General features: G+C 45.7%; 1 protein-coding gene across 1 annotated transcript; it reads right to left on the bottom strand.

Moving 5' to 3' along the window:
* Positions 1-598: 598 nt before the first annotated feature.
* Positions 599-16,563, bottom strand: Tnfsf15 (TNF superfamily member 15). Its single transcript, XM_041632534.1, has 4 exons — positions 16,232-16,563; positions 6,298-6,340; positions 5,040-5,078; positions 599-1,569 (listed from the first exon to the last, which is right to left on the bottom strand). Exons 1-4 carry the CDS (start codon positions 16,523-16,525, stop codon positions 1,115-1,117), a joined length of 831 nt encoding a protein of 276 aa, XP_041488468.1. The 5' UTR covers positions 16,526-16,563; the 3' UTR covers positions 599-1,114.
* Between the last annotated feature and the right edge of the window lie 1,377 nt (positions 16,564-17,940).

Genomic DNA, 17,940 nt, shown 5'->3' with positions numbered 1-17,940 from the left:
AATTTAAGAGGAGATCCTGTTACATAGCCCAGACTTGCCAGAAAATTACTACTTAGGCCTGGTTTTCCTCAAACTTATGACAATACTCCTGGCTCAGCCTCCTCCATGCTGGGATTAAAGATGTGTACCACCACCCTTGACGCCACCACATGTTTTTAGAAAACATTCTTTCCCCATCTTGCTTTACACAGCAGTGGCCTCATGTTTGCTGTGGGACCAGTACCTTGGAAACAGAAGTGCTGACTCGAGTCCAGTTAGGAATGGTTGGTCATGCCCTTCTGGACAGTAACACACACACACACACACACACACACACACACACACACACACACATACGCACATGCACGCGCACACACACGCGTGCACACGCTCACATACGCACATGCACACAAATATATTATATATATGTTATATATAATATACATAGTATATATATATTATATATATATATTTAACAAACTCAATAGAGAAAATTTGAGTTCCAGTTTTCCGCAAACAGGGGCAAAATGAATACCTGATGGGGAACTTCCCAGAGCCTCAGGCATCCCGAGATGCCAGAAGATCCCTGTCTTGGATAAACTTCCAAGTCGCCCAGACCAGCCATGGGCAGCTTTGAAGGCCCTTGATACAAGGTTTGGGTTTAGTGGAGGAGGTGATCATTTTGGCTGTTCTTGTGCCAGTCCTTACAGTAAGTCTGTGCTGCTCGATACTCTCATACACCATGGGATAGGTGCAGGCAGAACATTCCATTCTCCTTTTCTGACCATGGAGCCAGACTAGAGTCACTGATGAAGCATCCTCAACTAATCAATGAACAGGAAGGAGGACATCTCAGAAACATCATGTCTGGAGAGCAGTAGATAGAGCCATTGGAGATAGCTATTTTAATTTTGAAAACCCAGCAGGTCTCTAGCAAACACGAGTTCTTCTGAGTTTTCCATTTACTATTTCAGTCCAAAACATATAGAGAGAATCATCTTGGGTTCCTAAATTATGTAGATAAACCTCTGTCCCCATCCTTGATCCCCTACATCCCTGATTATAGTTCCACATGAGCAAAGGAAAGTGGGAAGTAGGGGTCAAGGAGGCCCTACATGATTGTGCTTGTTTCCCCTTATAGCAAGAAGGCACCAAAGAAAGTTTTATCTTCTTTTGTGTAATCCACCAAGGAGATATCACTGACATTAACCATCAACCTGTCCCCTTCTTCCAAGGAGAACATAGCCCCAAGGTAGAGGGGCTGAAACCAGTTGCTACTTATTTCACACACAGACTTGGTTCCTGTGAGGAGGTGGGAGGGCTCGGGGTAGCTGTCTGTTACCTTGGTGATAACCACAATGATGAAGTCTGGCCTGTTAGGTCGTCTTCCTTGGTTGATGTTGCTGCACCTAGATGTGATCCCTCGGAATGTGATCTGGGAGTAAATGAAATAGTCTCCGGACTCGGGGATGACCAGAAATTTGTTGGTATAGTTCATCCTGTTCTTGGTGAAGGCCAAGCCTAGTTCATGTTCCCAGTGCAGAGCAGGAAACTGATTTTGCAGATGTGGCCCTGGAGTTTGCTTAAGGACTGCAAATACAGGAGAGAAGTTTGATTGGCACAGGTCAGGACCCATGGCCTTTGATAAAGTCTTGTCCTCTTTTCCTGTTTTCTTAGTGTGTGCATGTGCCTATGTGTTTGTGTTGTGTCTACATGTGTGCATGTGGGGGCCAGAGATAGAAATGGGGTGTCCTTCCCCCTATGTTTTGAGACATGGGTTTTCACTGAGCCTGGAGTTCACTAACTTGAGCAGATTGGCTGGCTCGAAAGTTTTGGGACCCACTTATCTCTGTCACTCCAGTGCTAGGGACACAGGCATGAGTGGCTGTGCCGAGATTTCTCAGTGGTTGCTGGAGATTCAAGCTGAAGTCCTCATGCTGCAATGCAAGCACTTTTCAGACTCAGCCAGCTTTCCAGTCCCTGCTTTCTGCATTCCCTTTCCTTGGGGTCTCTAGGAGCTTATGTACCTCGTCCACAGTCGGAGCTGTGCATTCCTGAGAATTGAAGTTTTTGTCCTGGTGTGGTCATTCATTCCTGGCTCATCATCAAATGTTTTCTTATTCACAAACTGTTGTTCTACATGGATGCAGTGAAAGTCAAGAAATCCCTTTGTTCTTCTGTGCACCTGAAAAGAATCTACCGCTAACAGCTTGCTTACCCAGGACAAATCCTGACACCAGACGGTCCCAGTCCTCATTCTGGGGCCTATGAATGATGAGTCCACCCTGTTATCCTCACTGGCCAATTGGCAAAGACATATGTAGAATAATTCTTCCAGGTCCCTCAGCTTTGCCTACCCTCAGCATGACTAGCACCCACTGTCTGGAAGACAAAGCTCACTTTGAGCTAAGACATTCTCAGATTAGCCCTGATTATCCTCCTTTTCCATGCTTGGTTCATTCCAGCTTTTCCTACCCATTCTACGCAAGGAAAAATCCTTTTAACTTAGCTGGAGAAACTGGCAAACTTTATGTCAAAGCCTGCTCCCAAATGTAATATTTCCATCACTATACCAACATTCTTACCATACACAGTCCTGAGCTTATCATTCACCCCAATTCAGGAAATGAAAGTATTGGGGGAAAATAGCATCTTTTCTTTGCACATTTCCCCAGGTAATATAGTAAAACTCTTTACATTGTATCAGGTGTTAATAGCCGGAAGTATTTGCCTTGTATCAGGTGTTAAAAGCCGGAAATACTTGTATTTTATTCGGTGTTAAAAGCTAGAAGTATTTACATTGTATCCGGTGTTAAAAGCCAGAAGTATTTACATTGTATCTGGTGTTAAAAGCCAGAAGTATTTAGCATACACCAGGAGGAAAAGTGCAGAGTTTGTTACTGCTCCATCATTTTTATGAGGGACTACATCATCCAATGATTGGACTGTCTGCTGGAGATCCTGAAAACAGTTGCCCACCAATATGGAATATATGACTGTACTCTCCTTTCTCCCCTTCTCCCTCCCTCTAGAAAAATTCCTTTTGTACACTTGCCATCTACAGAATCTAAAAATCCTAAAATCTAAAAAAGACAAATACCACTCGTGAGAAGGACTAAAGGAGGTGTAAAATCCACAGCTATTGGGAAATGCGCTCATCTTTCCTGGCGTTCTGTTTCAGACAAGCTCTCTTCCAAAAGGAGGAGGGGAGGAGGAATGGAGAGAGGGAGTGGGAAACGGGAGGGAGGGAGAGAGATAGAGAAAGAGAGAGAGAGAGAGAGAGAGAGAGAGAGAGAGAGATCAACCTTGTCATTACGTCACAATGTTGTGGTCCAATGTCACAAAACAGGCGGTAATCAATAGTGAATTGCCTGAGGACATTCTGGGACTAGAGATTCAGAACATTTCAGCAATTCCTCTCCCACACTGCCAGAGCCAAATATACTTGTGGGATGGAAGTTGGGCTCTGGGCTGCTTGGGCCCAGTACCAACTCTGATTCTGCACCATGCAAACCTCTTTAATCAACTGTGCATGTTTGTTTGCTTTCTCTCTGCACCTCAGTGTCTCATCTGGAAGTTGAGGATTGGGCTCTTTAGAGCCTTGTTCTGAACATTAAGTGGACATAACCAATGTGGGCATTTTATAGATTAAAATAAGCCAGGTACAGTTGAGCTTGGTTTTTTCTGTTCAGATAAAGTGCCATGCTTCATTTAGACAGATTAAAGAGTAAGCCTGTGCTATTTAATATATTTCATATGTTCTTATGTCTGCTTCACTCCTAATTCTAATTAAATTAAGCATATTAGCTGATGTCTATAGTTAAAGGAAATGGATAGAACCAAACTTGTTTCAAACTACTGATGTCAAATAGGATAATTTACAACAAAACTATTACAATTAGAGACAACAAAAACATCTTAACTGCCTCTAACTGCTTTGGAAACTCACAGCAATCACCATTATGTACTGACACTATAGTTTGTGGATAGCTTCTGCCTTAAGGAACAATTCAACAACCTGCACATCCAGTGGGTGACCAGAAACCTAGACTCTGGAGGTTCTAAGGTATCTTTCCCATTGCTGACTGGACTAGGTTTTCTTTTGCAAGCTTGGCACAGTCTTGAGTGGGTTTGAACTCATCTAGTCTCTACATTAAGTGGCTCTTGGAAAGCTCTGGCGCCTCCTTATAGACATCTTTGTGAGTCACATCTGGTAGTTTTTCACTGTGAATGATGCGGTGATTGACATGTTTTCTCAGATGATGCATAAACCAGTCCCATTGTGTCTCTAGAGAGGCAACCCTCATAGCACTGAGTGCAATAAGCTGTGTTAGCTTAGCGGCAGTCAGACTTGGATTAGAGAGCCTGCTGCAGTGAAAATCGTAGCCTAAAGAAGCAAGCTTAACTCTGAACTCTTCCACTGCGTATCTGTCTGATTAGGAACATGCAAATCATTGTCTGAGTCTGAGTTTCCTGAATGTTTTCTTCATGTGTGTCTATGTGTGTGCTTGTGTATGTGTGTGTGTGTGTGTGTGTGTGTGTGTGTTCACCTGTGGAAACCAGAAGTTGCCACTGAGTATCATCCCCTGTGGCTTTCCACCTTCATTTTTGAGATGGACCTCACAGAGGTCCAGGGAGCTTCTGAGATCTGACTGAGCCTGTACCTAGCACCAGCACTGTAGGTACCCAGGCTCAGAAGCAGCAGCACCCACTCACTGAGCTTGCCCTCCAGCCCCTTCAAGTCAATCCAGAAATCTTTCAGCCATTATGAGAGCCAGAATTACTTGAGGACACAGAATGGAGGAAAACCACTTCAGGATGGCTGGGTGTATGTATGCCAGAGAAAAGAAGGATGCACAGGCAGAAGGCCGATTGAAGAGTACCGAGCACCAGAGAGACATGGGTCCTTGGTTTTGTCACAGGGAAGAAGAAGTTACTCAAAATCCTTGATTGTCAATTCTGATGCCCGTTGAAAGCCACCACAGTGAGTTTTGGTAATATAATGAAAGAAATCTCAGGCCTATGGCCCTTGGTGTTTAAAGGAGTACAGGAAGTCTTACTTGTCAGGTGCGCCCTTGGCTTGGCTCTGGGAGGCTTGTCTGTAACGAAACAAGAAATATGCTTTGAGTAAGGCTAAGAGAGTGACGACAGCCCCTGTGGTGAGAGAGGAGCATCAGCCCCATGCCTTGCAGCTCAGCTCCATGTGTGTTTGGAATGGCTATGGTGTCTGTAGGATGCACCACTGGGGACATGGGAGACTTGGGAATAAGAGTCTTGCGTGCAAAGGACTTTGGGCGAGTTGCCTAGCCTGGACACTGTTCTTTCTCTGAGATGGGCACAGTAATCTCTACCTTGAATACTGTGTTTACGTGGTTGCTGGCCCCTAGCCAGGCCTAATAAAAACTATGCTGATTGTTCTGTGAGGGCCAGTTGACTTTTCATATTCTTTATGATTCTTTTGCTGTATCCACTGAAGTGTCTGGATAACTCAACAGAGAAGGGATGGGGGGAGAAGTAGGATCCATTCTGTTGCTCCATGACCTTGGCGGATCCTCTTCCCTTTCTGGGCCTTTTTCTCATTAGTCTTTAAGAAGGAACTTATAATTTCATGTTGGCTTTTGTATTAAAGTTAAACATGTTCTATACTATAGGATCTATAGTGGTAATGATGATTCTATTGTATACTTTTGCTGCTTTGGGAACTGTTCTCACTCCTTAATTGGACTTGATTACTTTCATCCACACTTAGCTAGTCAGAAGGATAACCACAATCAGAGATGACTGACTGTAGACAGCTGGAATGATCTGTCTGAAGGCTGCGTTGCCCAGCATGTCTGTGAGACTCAGGCCACATATCATGCATGTAGTCAGAACACAGTTTTGGCTTCTTTTTTGGGGGGAGGGGGAGATTCGAGACAGGGTTTCTCTGTACCATTGGAGCCTGTCCTGGAACTAGCTCTTGTAGACCAGGCTGGTCTCGAACTCACAGAGATCCACCTGCCTCTACCTCCCGAGTGCTGGGATTAAAGGCGTGCGCCACCACCGCCTGGCAGCGCCACCACCGCCCGGCAGCGCCACCACCGCCCGGCAGCGCCACCACCGCCCGGCAGCGCCACCACCGCCTGGCAGCACCACCACCGCCTGGCCAATTTTGCCTTCTTAATGATGGGTGAGGAGCCGCACTATTCTTTCAGTCTTTCTGCATCCCTTGGCTTAGCAATGTGTTAATTAAAGACCCACTCCCAATTACTTTCATCCTAAAACTATAAGAAATGCCCTTATTTCCCCCAAGAAAAGGCATCAAAAATGAACACTTACAAACTGGCTGTGGTGAAGGTTCACAATTTTGGTTTTGTATAGCCTGTTGAGAAAGAAAGATACAGTTCAGTCCTTACAGCCCTTCTTACCTCAACACATGCCCAGATGCTTATAGACTTGGCTGTCTAAGCCTTGATGCTCTCCTGGGAGGAAAACAGCATTGGACTATCTCAGTTGGTGGGGATCTTACATCTCAGCTCTGCACTTCCTTTCTAGAGACCCCCGTTGTCCTCCTCTCTTTTATCTTTATCTTTTAGCTTGAGGGTTTTCCCTGCTGTATCCTCAGAATCCTGTCATTTCTTGTAGTAAACCAATAGTGGGAGTTATTTTATTTTTGCCACTTTATTTTGAAGATTTGAACTATTTTTTTGTATTGGCATATACTAATTGTGCATCACGGAGAACTTCATATATACATTCTCACTCAAGTACACATATCATGTACTTTGACAATATTCACCCTCTTATATTCTGTTCTTCTCCTCTTCCAAGCTGTTCTTCCTTTTCCCAGATTATCTAGTTTTTAATTTCATGAAATCCACCCCTCGATAGCTATATCTATATCATCTCTATACAGATGATTGAATATAATCGAGGATCCGCATATAAAAGAAAACATGCAATATTTGTCTCTCCAAGTCTTAGGAAATGATCCAGTCAAAGGAATAATGGCTATATTCCCTTTTCCTTCCCATCAGTCTTGCCACTCTTCCTGTTTCCACAGAACACAATCCTAATTCATAAATCATTTCAGGTTTCCTATGATAGAGAAAAGGTAGTTGCCTTGGCATCAAATAGATATACATTTGAATTGTGGTTCTGTCTTTTATCAATGATAAGATCTTGTGGAAAACACCATTCTTCTCTGGGTTTAGTGTACCCATTTATAAACTGGGAATACTAACACTGCCAAACCCAAATGATGTGCAGCGCTGAGGAGAAGATCTAACAAGAAAATGCCCCAATCAACTCAAAGATTATGTGAAAAATACAAGACTCAGAGGCCTGAGTACAAGGCCCAGGAACAAGCAGGCCCTCAACTCACTAGTCATAACTCTGGCCTTTCACACACTTGTGCACCTTCCCAAGCCAGTCCTCTAGCATGGACTTCTGATCTGTGTCTACAACTAAAAGTCTGAATGTGCACATGTGTGTGCACGTGGTTGTGTCTGTGTGAGTGCAAGGGAACAGGCTCCAACACAGGAGAGAGTGCACCAATATGCCCAGGCCCTGCTTACTGCTCTCTGGGTCCCTCTAAAGCCTCCTGGCAGAGCTTCACGCCTTTGGTTTCTTCCTTTCATCTATGTCCTAGCTCCTCTCTAGAAGGCTAACTAGAGAGAATTCTATTATGATTAAGATTCTACTATGCTCATAATCGTTTGGTGGTTCCTCATACACTTCATGATATGTTCTATATTTTTAAGAAATTGCATTTTATTTATTTTTGTGTAGGTATGTGTACGCTCAGTTCATGTGTGGCAAACTAACGACAACCCATGCTGGTCTGCTATTTGCTTTCCCATGAGGGTCCTTGACTCACTGAGCCATCTCTTCGCCCACACCTGTTGCTTATCGTGACATCCTGTATCCCACTAATCGCCTGTCTTCTTAACTGCTTCCTTCTTTTTATGCCCCCGTGTTTCCAGCTGTAAGAGTTTACCACAGTGCATCAATCAAAAGATTTAAAAGTACAGAGAGTTCGGCTGCTGATTATTTATTATAAGTCCATCCAGTCTCATGAAACACTCTATAATGGTTGCTATTCACATCCCCATAGTGGCAGTGGGGCTTGTTGAATATTCTATATACCACATGAGGTGGAATAGCATGTTAACTCTGGTCAGGTGACTTACAGCTTACAGACAAGCTCCTGATGTCTTGGGCCAGAAGTCAAGAGGGTCAGCAAGGTGGCAGTGGGGGCAAGCTCAAGGTTCACCGAACATGAAACTGGTCTAGAACTGTGAGGGGAGTCAGTCTGAACAGATGCTTAAAGGTCCTGACAGGTCAGCCAGATGAAGGAGGAGGAATAGCCACACTAGACATGCTATCAGCTTGTGCAAGAATAAGGAGGCCCAATTGCACATGGGGGCAGCTGGAAAATGGCAAGGCTTCCTGCTAGGGAATGAAGACACTGCATATTCACTCAGGGTCTTGGAAAAGCCTAAACAATTGCTGGGGCAAACTGTCCCACGTCCATAGTTTGCTGTCTTGAGGATGGAGACACACCTAGAAGTGGTTCGGTTTCTATCTGGTACTTGACTTGCTATGGGCAGAGTTAATAAGGGAATTTGTTATTTGGTGAGGCAGGAAGTGAGGTGCTCAAAGAGTACTGAGGAGATCTTTATTGGATCTCCTCCTGGTAAATAAGAAGTATACCTGCCTTATTCAGATTCCTCTTGTTTCATTTACTTCTCTGCTGAGAAACCATCATTCATCCTGCTTATGCTGTGTGAACAGACTCTCAGGGCAGGTTTTAGAGCATTCCTTTTTGATTAAGAGTCCCAGGACTGTGAGCAGATATCTGGGATATGCACACAGATTCCTGATGGCTCTGTTGAGTTTTTAATTCCTTGAACACAAATTTTATTTCCATATATGGTTGGGATGCATGGGGTTTTAGTGGTCCAGACTGCCACTATCTACATGTGGAGTCTGAGCTATACCCTGCTGGAAGGTGTTGAAGACCACACCATCCCAAAATCTACAGGCAAAACAGGAGCAGGGACTCTATCTTCCTTTCCTTTACTGCTGTGGAGGGGAAATAAAGGTTCACGAGCCAAGTTGCCCTAATGCCTGCTTTCCAGATAGCTCCTGGCAACACCAGGACACCTGGACATCTTTCTTATCCTCTCAGCCTGGTTTCTTCTGTCTCTTCTGGGTGACTTTGGGGTACTTAGAAGATGACAAGTCCAAAAGGCTGCTTCTTTACTCTCCAAATTCAAATGGACCCTGGGCATTTCCCTTTAGCATAACTTCTCAAACCAAGGACTGAGAATCAGGATCCAATTTTATTTCTTGTGACAATGCTTTTCCTTCTAGGAGAATTTGCTAGGCAGAAGGGCTGGTCTGCTCTTAACCACCCTGTCCCCAGTGGCCAGGGAAGTGCCTGTGTTTTTACTGGATTATGTAATCTACAAAATTAGCAGATTTCCAGACCTTCGGAGGACAGAGGCAGAGAGGAGCGAGCGCTGGAGCACAGTTCAGATTCAGTGACACTAGCCAGTGTTTCACACCCAGAAATCTGGGAGAGAGATAATTTTGGTGAGATTAAAGCCTTTTATTCTTGGAAGATTCTCAGCACGTAAATGCAAGTGCTGTTCTTGCACATGACCCAGGCTCAATTCCTGCATCCGCATCCATGCGGTGGCTCACAGCCAGCTGCAGCCATGCTTTCAGGGGATCTGGTAGTGTCTTTCACCTTCTTGAACATCAGATATGTGTGTGGTATACATGCACACATATAGGAAAAACACTTGTACACATAACAAAATAAATGTAGCAACAACACCAAAAATTTGAGCCACTTAGAGCTGAGTAGTCATGGCCTGTTGGTACTACAGTCTCTAAAGGGCCCCTAAAGTCTGTGTGGAACACAGCTGGGGCTCTGGAAATGTTTGTTGAAAGTTGTAAGGGTTGGCCAGAAACCAGAGTCAGAAGAAAACAAAAAACAACAACAACAAGAAAAAAAACAAAACAAAGAAAGCAAATGTGCATGCTCACGAACATACATCTTAGTGGGACAGTGGTGTGTCCAGGACCTGCAGCTTGCTTTAACCCTTGAAATATTATTAGTAATTCCCCCACTCATCCCCCGACCTTTAATTATTACAGGTTGCAACCTTATCACTATTTTATGATTCTCCTTCTTTCATTGATTTTTTTTTTCTTTTTGGTATGTTGACTAGTAGTGACTACTGGCTCAAACTGACTGTGTCCTTTGCTGCACACATTTCTTGACTGAATCTACTTTTTTACGCTAGGCAGAAGAAAGGCTGTGGGAAGGAGGACATGCCAATTAGCCAAGTGTTCCTTCTTGCTGGCCTCTGCACTGGGCCTTGACGTGTAACCTTTTAATAGTCTGAGCACGTTGAGTTCATCACTGGGGTTTAGAGCCTTCACAAAGTCAAAGGGAGGGAGGGGCCTGGGATCTGAACCGCTGGGTCAAATTCTTCCTGGGGTACACCAGGGCCTTCTACGCATCGACAGGGAATACCAGCAAACAACTTAGCGGTGGGTTGGTCTTTAGATTTCCTGGCATTTCCCCAGAAAAATTCCTGTGAGTGTTTTTAAAGTAATGATCCACTTAGCCTCCCCTCCCACCCGCTGCAGTCACCTGCTCTTGTCTATCCTGTTCACAAACAGGAAGTTATATCCATTTCTTGCTGTCATAATAGCTGCAACTGAAAAGATATTCATGCTTTATGACCTGCGACACGTCCCACAGCACATCTAGGAGAAATCAGGGCATGTTAGGCTTCCTCTCTTTGTGTATCTTCACAAGCATCAATCCCTCTGGAAACGGCTTAGTTGATCTCATTTCATTGTGTCATCTGCTTCCCTGGCCTGGATAGGCTTGCCAAGAGACAGGCATTTGTAGCAGAGTAAATTCGGAAATCCCAGCTTCGAAATTCTTGGTTTCCGGTCCTGGCACAGCAGCTGACCTCTAGATTCTTTGCTGGCAGGCCTATCCTTGTGGCTCAGGGAGGCTGCACTTAAAATTGCTATCAATTCATTTCTTTTCCTTCTCTCTTTGGGCCCAGGCAATACTGTGTTGTCTGTGCCTTCTTTAGGCTTTTATTGCTTTCTCTATAAACAGGAGCTGCCTTTGGCTATGTTTTGTGAGAAGCAGTGGATTTAAGATCCTGTATAAGTTTAGGCGTGGCGTTACTCCTTTCCCCAAACAGACACTCTGTAGGCTTGGTAGATCAATAGTTTGCTATGAATCAATAGTTTACTATGAATAGTTTGATAATGCCAATGTGTGAAGAAGCCGAACTATCCACTTCAAACCCTCAGCTTGCTGTTGTTCATTTGTTGTGTGGCATGAGGCTCAGGCTGGGACACACCTTTACGCTGTGCAAGGGCTGTGGTGTCTGGCAGCATACACTATTGGGCTGGGTAAGGGCACAGGAGTTTGCCAAGCTAGTATGGTGCTCACTGTGGTGCAGGCTCGCTTGAGGGAGTGAGAGTATGGCCTGTGAGGTGACCTGCAGCATGGTCTTGTTCTGCCTTTGAACGTACCACTGGCATCCCTGGCAGCTGCTCACACCAGGGGTGACTCCACTATGGGACAGACTTGGACACACCTCTTCCATCTCATCTGTTTGGGTCTTCTAGACAATGCTGGGGATTATGGGTATTGCCTACCTTCAAAACAAGAAAAACCTTGGGAAGATAAGAGTCCTGTCCAAGGCAGAGTGGGTAGGGAAGCCCTCCGGGGAGCATCCCGTCTTTGCTTATAGCTTTCTGGGTGTCTTGGAGTCTTGCAGAACTCCCACGACAGTGTGAGGAAGAAAGTGGACCGAGAGTCCGAGGATCACGGAAGGCTGATAAATTGCCCAAGTATTTTATCTTCCTTTCCATCCAGAAAACACCAAGTGAATGTCTTTGCCAGGTACAGTTGGTACCTTTCCAGGAGGAAATAGAGCTAGCATTTATTGATCATTTAATGTGTTCCAGACATTTCTGCTGTGTGAGGTACAGAAAATAGTGGAAGCTTGCAGGAGTAATCAGAAAGGTGGAGAAATGAGATTAAAAGGGACTGGCAAGAATGTGAGGAGAGTCTGGGAGGACAGCACAGAAGGTGACAGGCTGAGCAGGAAGCCCTGCTACACTGTCCAGGTGATTCAAAACACAGAATCTGGTACCAGTCTGTCTTTGCCTGGCGTGGGGCCAAGAGGCTCCAGCATCTTCTCTGCTGGAGCTGGGGGAGGATGAGGACACACAGAGCCAGTGCACCTGTTCTGTAGCCGTGGAACCATTCAGGGCCCCAGAGGATACCGAACTATGGTCAATTCAACTGACACAGCGGTTTGAGGGGAGAGGTTGTGGTGATGGGCAAGACTGTAGTGCAGAAGGGAGCCCTGAGACATTCTTAAAGCCGAGAAGAGCTCCACAGCACCCAAACCTGCTCTTTGTCCTGCAAGGGCAGATTCCACAGCAGGTAGGGAAGTTGTACTCTGTGAAGTAATCTCCCAGGCAGGGAACTTCCCTGCTCAGCATGATGATGTAAGCTTGCTGTTGGCCAGTTTCCACAATGCCAGACATACCCTGTTTCTAATTATCCACATTTTATACAAATGCAAGCAGAGGCCATGGGAAGGGAGATGACAAACTAGCTAGTGGCCAGTGTAGAACCCAGACTAGGTTTGAGATTTCAGTGACTCATGGCCTTTCCAAAATGCAAATCAGCCTAGCCTCCCATAAATCTGAAGATCCTAAAACACTGCACTGCCTCTATTTTTTTTTTTTTAAATAGGGAACACATCACACTTTCTTCAAGGAATGTTAATAAACATTTTCCTCCTTCGCTGGCTCAGCCACCTGCCTCCCTTTCACGTCAGCAAGAAGCTCTACTTTTCAGCCTTTCCTGGGCTACTCCACGCGATTATAAACGCACACATGCAGTTGAGTTCTTCCAGGAACAAAACGTCTGCTATTGTGTCTGCTGTGAGTCGCTTGGCTCTTTACACTGAACTGTGAGTGCTGGGCTGTATCTGCTGCCCCTGCATATCAAAGAGCAATCTCTCTGCTCCTCTGCGACCTCTCAGTCCATTGCCTGTCAAGCACATCTCATCTTAGTTTAAGGATTATTCAATTATAAAAGTATTTCTTTCTCTTCAGCCTTTCCAGAGGGGGGGGGGGATAGATCTGGGTTGGCAGACAATTTTGTTTTCAATTATATTTCTTCAGTTTAAGAGAGCCAGGCCACTTCTCTGATTCATTCATATTCTCTCTCTCTCTCTCTCTCTCTCTCTCTCTCTCTCTCTCTCTCTCTCTCTCACACACACACACACACACACACACACACACACACACAGTCCTAATTTCCTGCCAAGCTAGGAGTCCTTGGTGGGTGATTGTGAGTGTGCCATAGGTTTGTGAAAATCCTCACTGGGCTGCCGTGGGGTAGCAGCTGTGACCTTCCTCCATGGCATCGCGGAAGCTTTTTTTCAACTCATGGTGTGACATCTAGAATCCGGCGCACTGCCGGACTGTAGAGCATGGTTTGGGCTGTCTGGTTTTAAGCTTGGATCTGCCTCCAACTAGAGAAATTGTGTTGGAGAAGTCTCCACCCCCTCAGATGCCTATCTGCAAAACAAAGGCTTCTGCCTTGTGGCCAGGCTAGGGAAACGCACGGGCAGGCGGAAGTAGCTTCTTTGCTTTTCACTGGCACACAACAACCTTTAAGCTCTTTGAGACCCAAGGTCAAGTTTCCCTCGTGGTTGTTTGGTGCCTGGCTTAAAGTGGTAAACGTCTCCCAGGCTCCTGAGCACGCCATTCAGCCACATTCCGGCCATGCAAAATGCCCCTGCACTTGTCTTATTAACATGCTGACAGAAACGCCCCCTTCTGACTGAAGAAGAAACAGTTCAAAGACGTTTAGCAAGGAGCCTGTTTTTCACTTGGGCACAAATGGCCAAACTGGAGTTTAAGCACAGGGACCTGAGAGCCATATTTTGACTTAGTTTCCGCTCCCATCTCTGCCCTCCTCAGTGTGACTCCTTCCTGGCCAGCCTAGCCTCTTGGCATGGCTCCTACCTGGCTTCTTTGTGCCCTGGTTCCCACCCGAATCCTGTCAAAGGTCTAAAGAGGAAAATGGCCAATGTTTCCTGCTCCCTCTGTCCACCCTTTTCTTGGTCTAAACTTTTGCATTTTCTAGTCAGGTCCTTTCCAAGGGTTAGCTTCCTTCTAGATTCCTCTAAAACGTTGGTTCTCAACCTTCCTATTGCTGTGACCCTTTAATACAGTTCCCTCATGCTGTGGTGACCCCAACCATAAAATTATTTTGTTGCTACTTCATAACTGTACATTTGTTACTGTTACAAATCCATAGCACCCGCACACCCACCCCAGCTTCACCCCTTCTCTTTTCTGTTTTGCTGAACTAAGATGTCCTATAGCCTGGCTAAACAACACCCTCAAGCATCCTGTGTGCCTCCCCCAACCCATGCCCCGTTGTCAGGGAGACTGTTTTCTTTGTGATGGGATGGGAGGTATTAGGCTAGTGTGGTTCAAGTCTTGAGCACCTGAGTAGGGGAGGCAAGAAGGGGATTCCGAGTTGTTGCTATTTGTGATAACACTTTGTGCCCTCCTTGATGGGTCTTTCTGTCTGGTCACTTCCCCTGCCAATTCCCTTTCCTGGACTGCAGCATCCACTGGTAGCCTAGGTGACCTTCTTTGGCTTCTGCCAACATCGGGATTACAGACAGCGTCCTGGTAATAGAATCCTATTGTATGTCGGCATCCCTTCAGAGTCCAGGGAGGCACAGGTTGCTGGAGGCCACTTAGTAATATTTCGTTCAAGACAGCTGTCCCCTTCTGGTTGGAGAGTTCCCTGAAGTCTCTTAGTCGTGTGTGTGTGTGTGTGTGTGTGTGTGTGTATGTGGTGTGGTGTGTCTGGGGTCAAAGCCTGACCTCCCATTTTCTCATCCCCTCCAGTTCTCTTCTAACCTAAGCAGCCTTTCTGGTCTACTTGTACATGTCTGCATCTATAAGCCGTGGCACGTGGCTGCCGCAATCACTGTTGACCCTGATGGAGTGGCAGGAGTTACACATTAGCCACGATGTGGAAATTGTCCAGGACTGATTAGAGACCAGGTTTCCAATTAAGCTGCCCATTTTCTCCTTTATAGTTGAATTCTTGGGACTAAAATTTAATCAGCCTTTACAGAGCATGCGGGACATTTCCCCCTAAAGCATAGTCGTTGACTTTTCAGATCCTTCCTAGGGGTTCCCAGGACTCCTGGTCTCCTCCTGGACACCTGCACCCTCACTCTCCAAACTCCAGTCCCACAGCCTTTTGGTGACAGCTTCTCCAGGGAGACCTTAGCCTCACTAGGTTCTTAGTTGAGCAGTGAAGAATATTTCTAAACCCAAGAAGGGGAACTGGTTAAACAAATTTTAGCCTATACATATAGGAACATAGTACGGTCAACCATACATCAAAGTAATCATACATATAGGAACATAGTTCAGCCAGCCATAGTAATCACACATATAGGAACATAGTACAGCCAGCCATAGTAATCCCACATATAGGAACATAGTACAGTTAACCATACATCAAAGTAATCATACATATAGGAACATAGTTCAGCCAGCCATAGTAATTACACATATAGGAACATAGTACAGTTAACCATACATCATAGTAATCCCACATATAGGAACTTAGCCAGCCATACGTCATAGAGTCAATACTGTAGAAACAAAACATAGTTTCACACTATGTAGGAAGCTCAGAATAATCCCATTTTATTAAAAACAGAAAGGAATTATGTACTTTAGATAGTTAATAGTTTTCACCTCTGAGGATTTATGAGTAAGGCTTTTTCTTCATTTCCTTGCCTGTGATTTCTATTTCTTTCACCTCAACAACCGTGAATTATGTAAAACAATTTAAGAGTCTTTTGTTTTTAAGAAAAAGGAATGTTTCCAAAGTATCAGTGCACTATGATTGTAATTATCTTAAAAGATGGACTGTGGAGTTGTTCTTGTATAAACATGGGATGAAACAACTCAATTCCCTGGAAATCCAGAGTTAAGAACCAGATGGGACCTTTCCATCTCTCACCCTCCCAGTCTGTACTTTCTCTGTACAGGGAAGCTGGCAACACTGTCCACGAACAGTTCTGACATAGGCCCCAAGCTGGAATGAGTAGCTGCCTGGAGAGAGACCACTGATGCCCTAGGCAGGAGCAAGCGTACTTACCCGAGGCATACAATCTCTTCCCAGGGTTCCCAGGGTCCCGGGCTGGCTGACCATCAGGAAGGTGCTAAGTCCTGCAACCGTGAAAACCGACAGCAGGCAGCAGATAAGAGCCAAGAATGCTTTGCTCCTGGTAGCTGGCCTGGCTCTGCCCTCTGGCATTTCCACTCTGACTGCTTCCTCGAAGCCCAGCCCCAGCTCCTCAGCCATGCTTCCGCTCTCCTGGAGGCACTTCTGACTCCTGACCAGAGACCCCCCATTAAATAAGGGAGTAGCTGTCACACTGGGTGAGTTCATGCTCTGCTTCTCCTCCCCTTTTTACTCCCGCCTCCCCTGATGGCTCTCTCCAGCCCGCCCTGCCGGCTAGGGAATGTGCCGCCTACAACAGAAACCAAGTTGGGTTTAAGGAAAAAAAAAAAGAAGAAGAAGAAGAAGGAGAAAGCTTTCCCAAGCATATTTGTATACAGTATGCTCATGTGATGTGCTCTTTCCTTCTTTTACAGAAGGGAAGTCAGGAAAGTCCCTGGAGGAGGAGATCCAGAACGCAGCAAGTCAGTGGGTGGGGCGCATTAAAATGTACCTGCTCCCTGTGCTGGACTCCCGCCAGAGCTGTGCTGAGGAGAGTTCCTCCTGGAGGTGAAAGTGAGGGCCTGGAGGTATGTGGCTCACAGCAGCAGCAGCAGCAGGAAAGGGAAATCACGTTTACATCAGTCCTCTGCCAATTGCCTCTTAACCTTCCTGCTCTGACAGCAACTCCCTGTCATTTTACAGATGACAGATGGAAACATGGAGGTTCCGAAAGGTAAAAAGGGACCTGCCCTAGGTCATGCTGGCAGCAAGAGGCAGCTGCCCTAGGTCATGCTGGCAGCAAGAGGCAGAGCCAGGATCGTGCCCATTCTAAGTCATAATCTGAGATTACCCATGAAATGTAAGGATTTGTTTTTGTTTTTGTTTTTAAAGACAGGGTTTTTCTGTGTAGCCCTGGCTGTCCTGGAACTTACTCTTTAGACTAGGCTGGCCTCAAACTGAGAGATCCACCTGCTTCTGGAGTGCTGGGATTAAAGGTGTGCACCACCACTGCCCGGCTCATATAAGGATATTTCTAATCTGTTGAGGACAGTCAGTGAAGAATGGGTCCGGTCATAGTCAGGAGTGACTGTCAGATAAGGACATGGACTTCTGTGCTCCTGTGTCCCAATGTTTGCCTTGTCTGTGCTGGCTGCGGATGGGGGAGGGGTATGGCAGCCGGAATGACAAGGAGTAACACTCACCAAGCCCTTGCTTTTTAATTCATTGTTTATTCCATCCTGAGACAGCTGTGTATTTGTTTGTTTGGTTTTCGATTCAGGGTTTCTCCATGTAACAGCCTTGGCTGTCCTGGAACTTACTCTGTGTACCAGGTTGTCCTCGAACTTAAAGAGATTCGCCTGCCTCTGCCTCCCGACCGCTGGGATAAAAGGTGTGTGCCACCACCACCCAGCTTGTTTATTTGTTTTTTGAGGCAAGGTCTTGCTATGTTGCTTTGGCTGTCCTGAAACTCACTAGGTTGACTGGGCTGGCTTCAAGCTCACAGAGCTCTTCCTGCTCCTGACTCCAGGGTTCCAGGACTATGGTGCGCCTGGTCCTGAGAGGCCTTTCCACGTACTTCTGCTCCACAGATGAGGTGACCGAACACAGACAGGGGGTGACTAGAAAATGATCATGGGTCAGGC

This window comes from Microtus oregoni, unplaced genomic scaffold (assembly GCF_018167655.1).
Source record: "Microtus oregoni isolate MIOR12 unplaced genomic scaffold, Mior012 000041F_ref0000270, whole genome shotgun sequence".
NCBI classification, from domain to species: domain Eukaryota; kingdom Metazoa; phylum Chordata; class Mammalia; order Rodentia; family Cricetidae; genus Microtus; species Microtus oregoni.
Note: the sequence above shows the minus strand (reverse complement) of the source record. Positions and strands in the feature narration are given on the sequence as shown.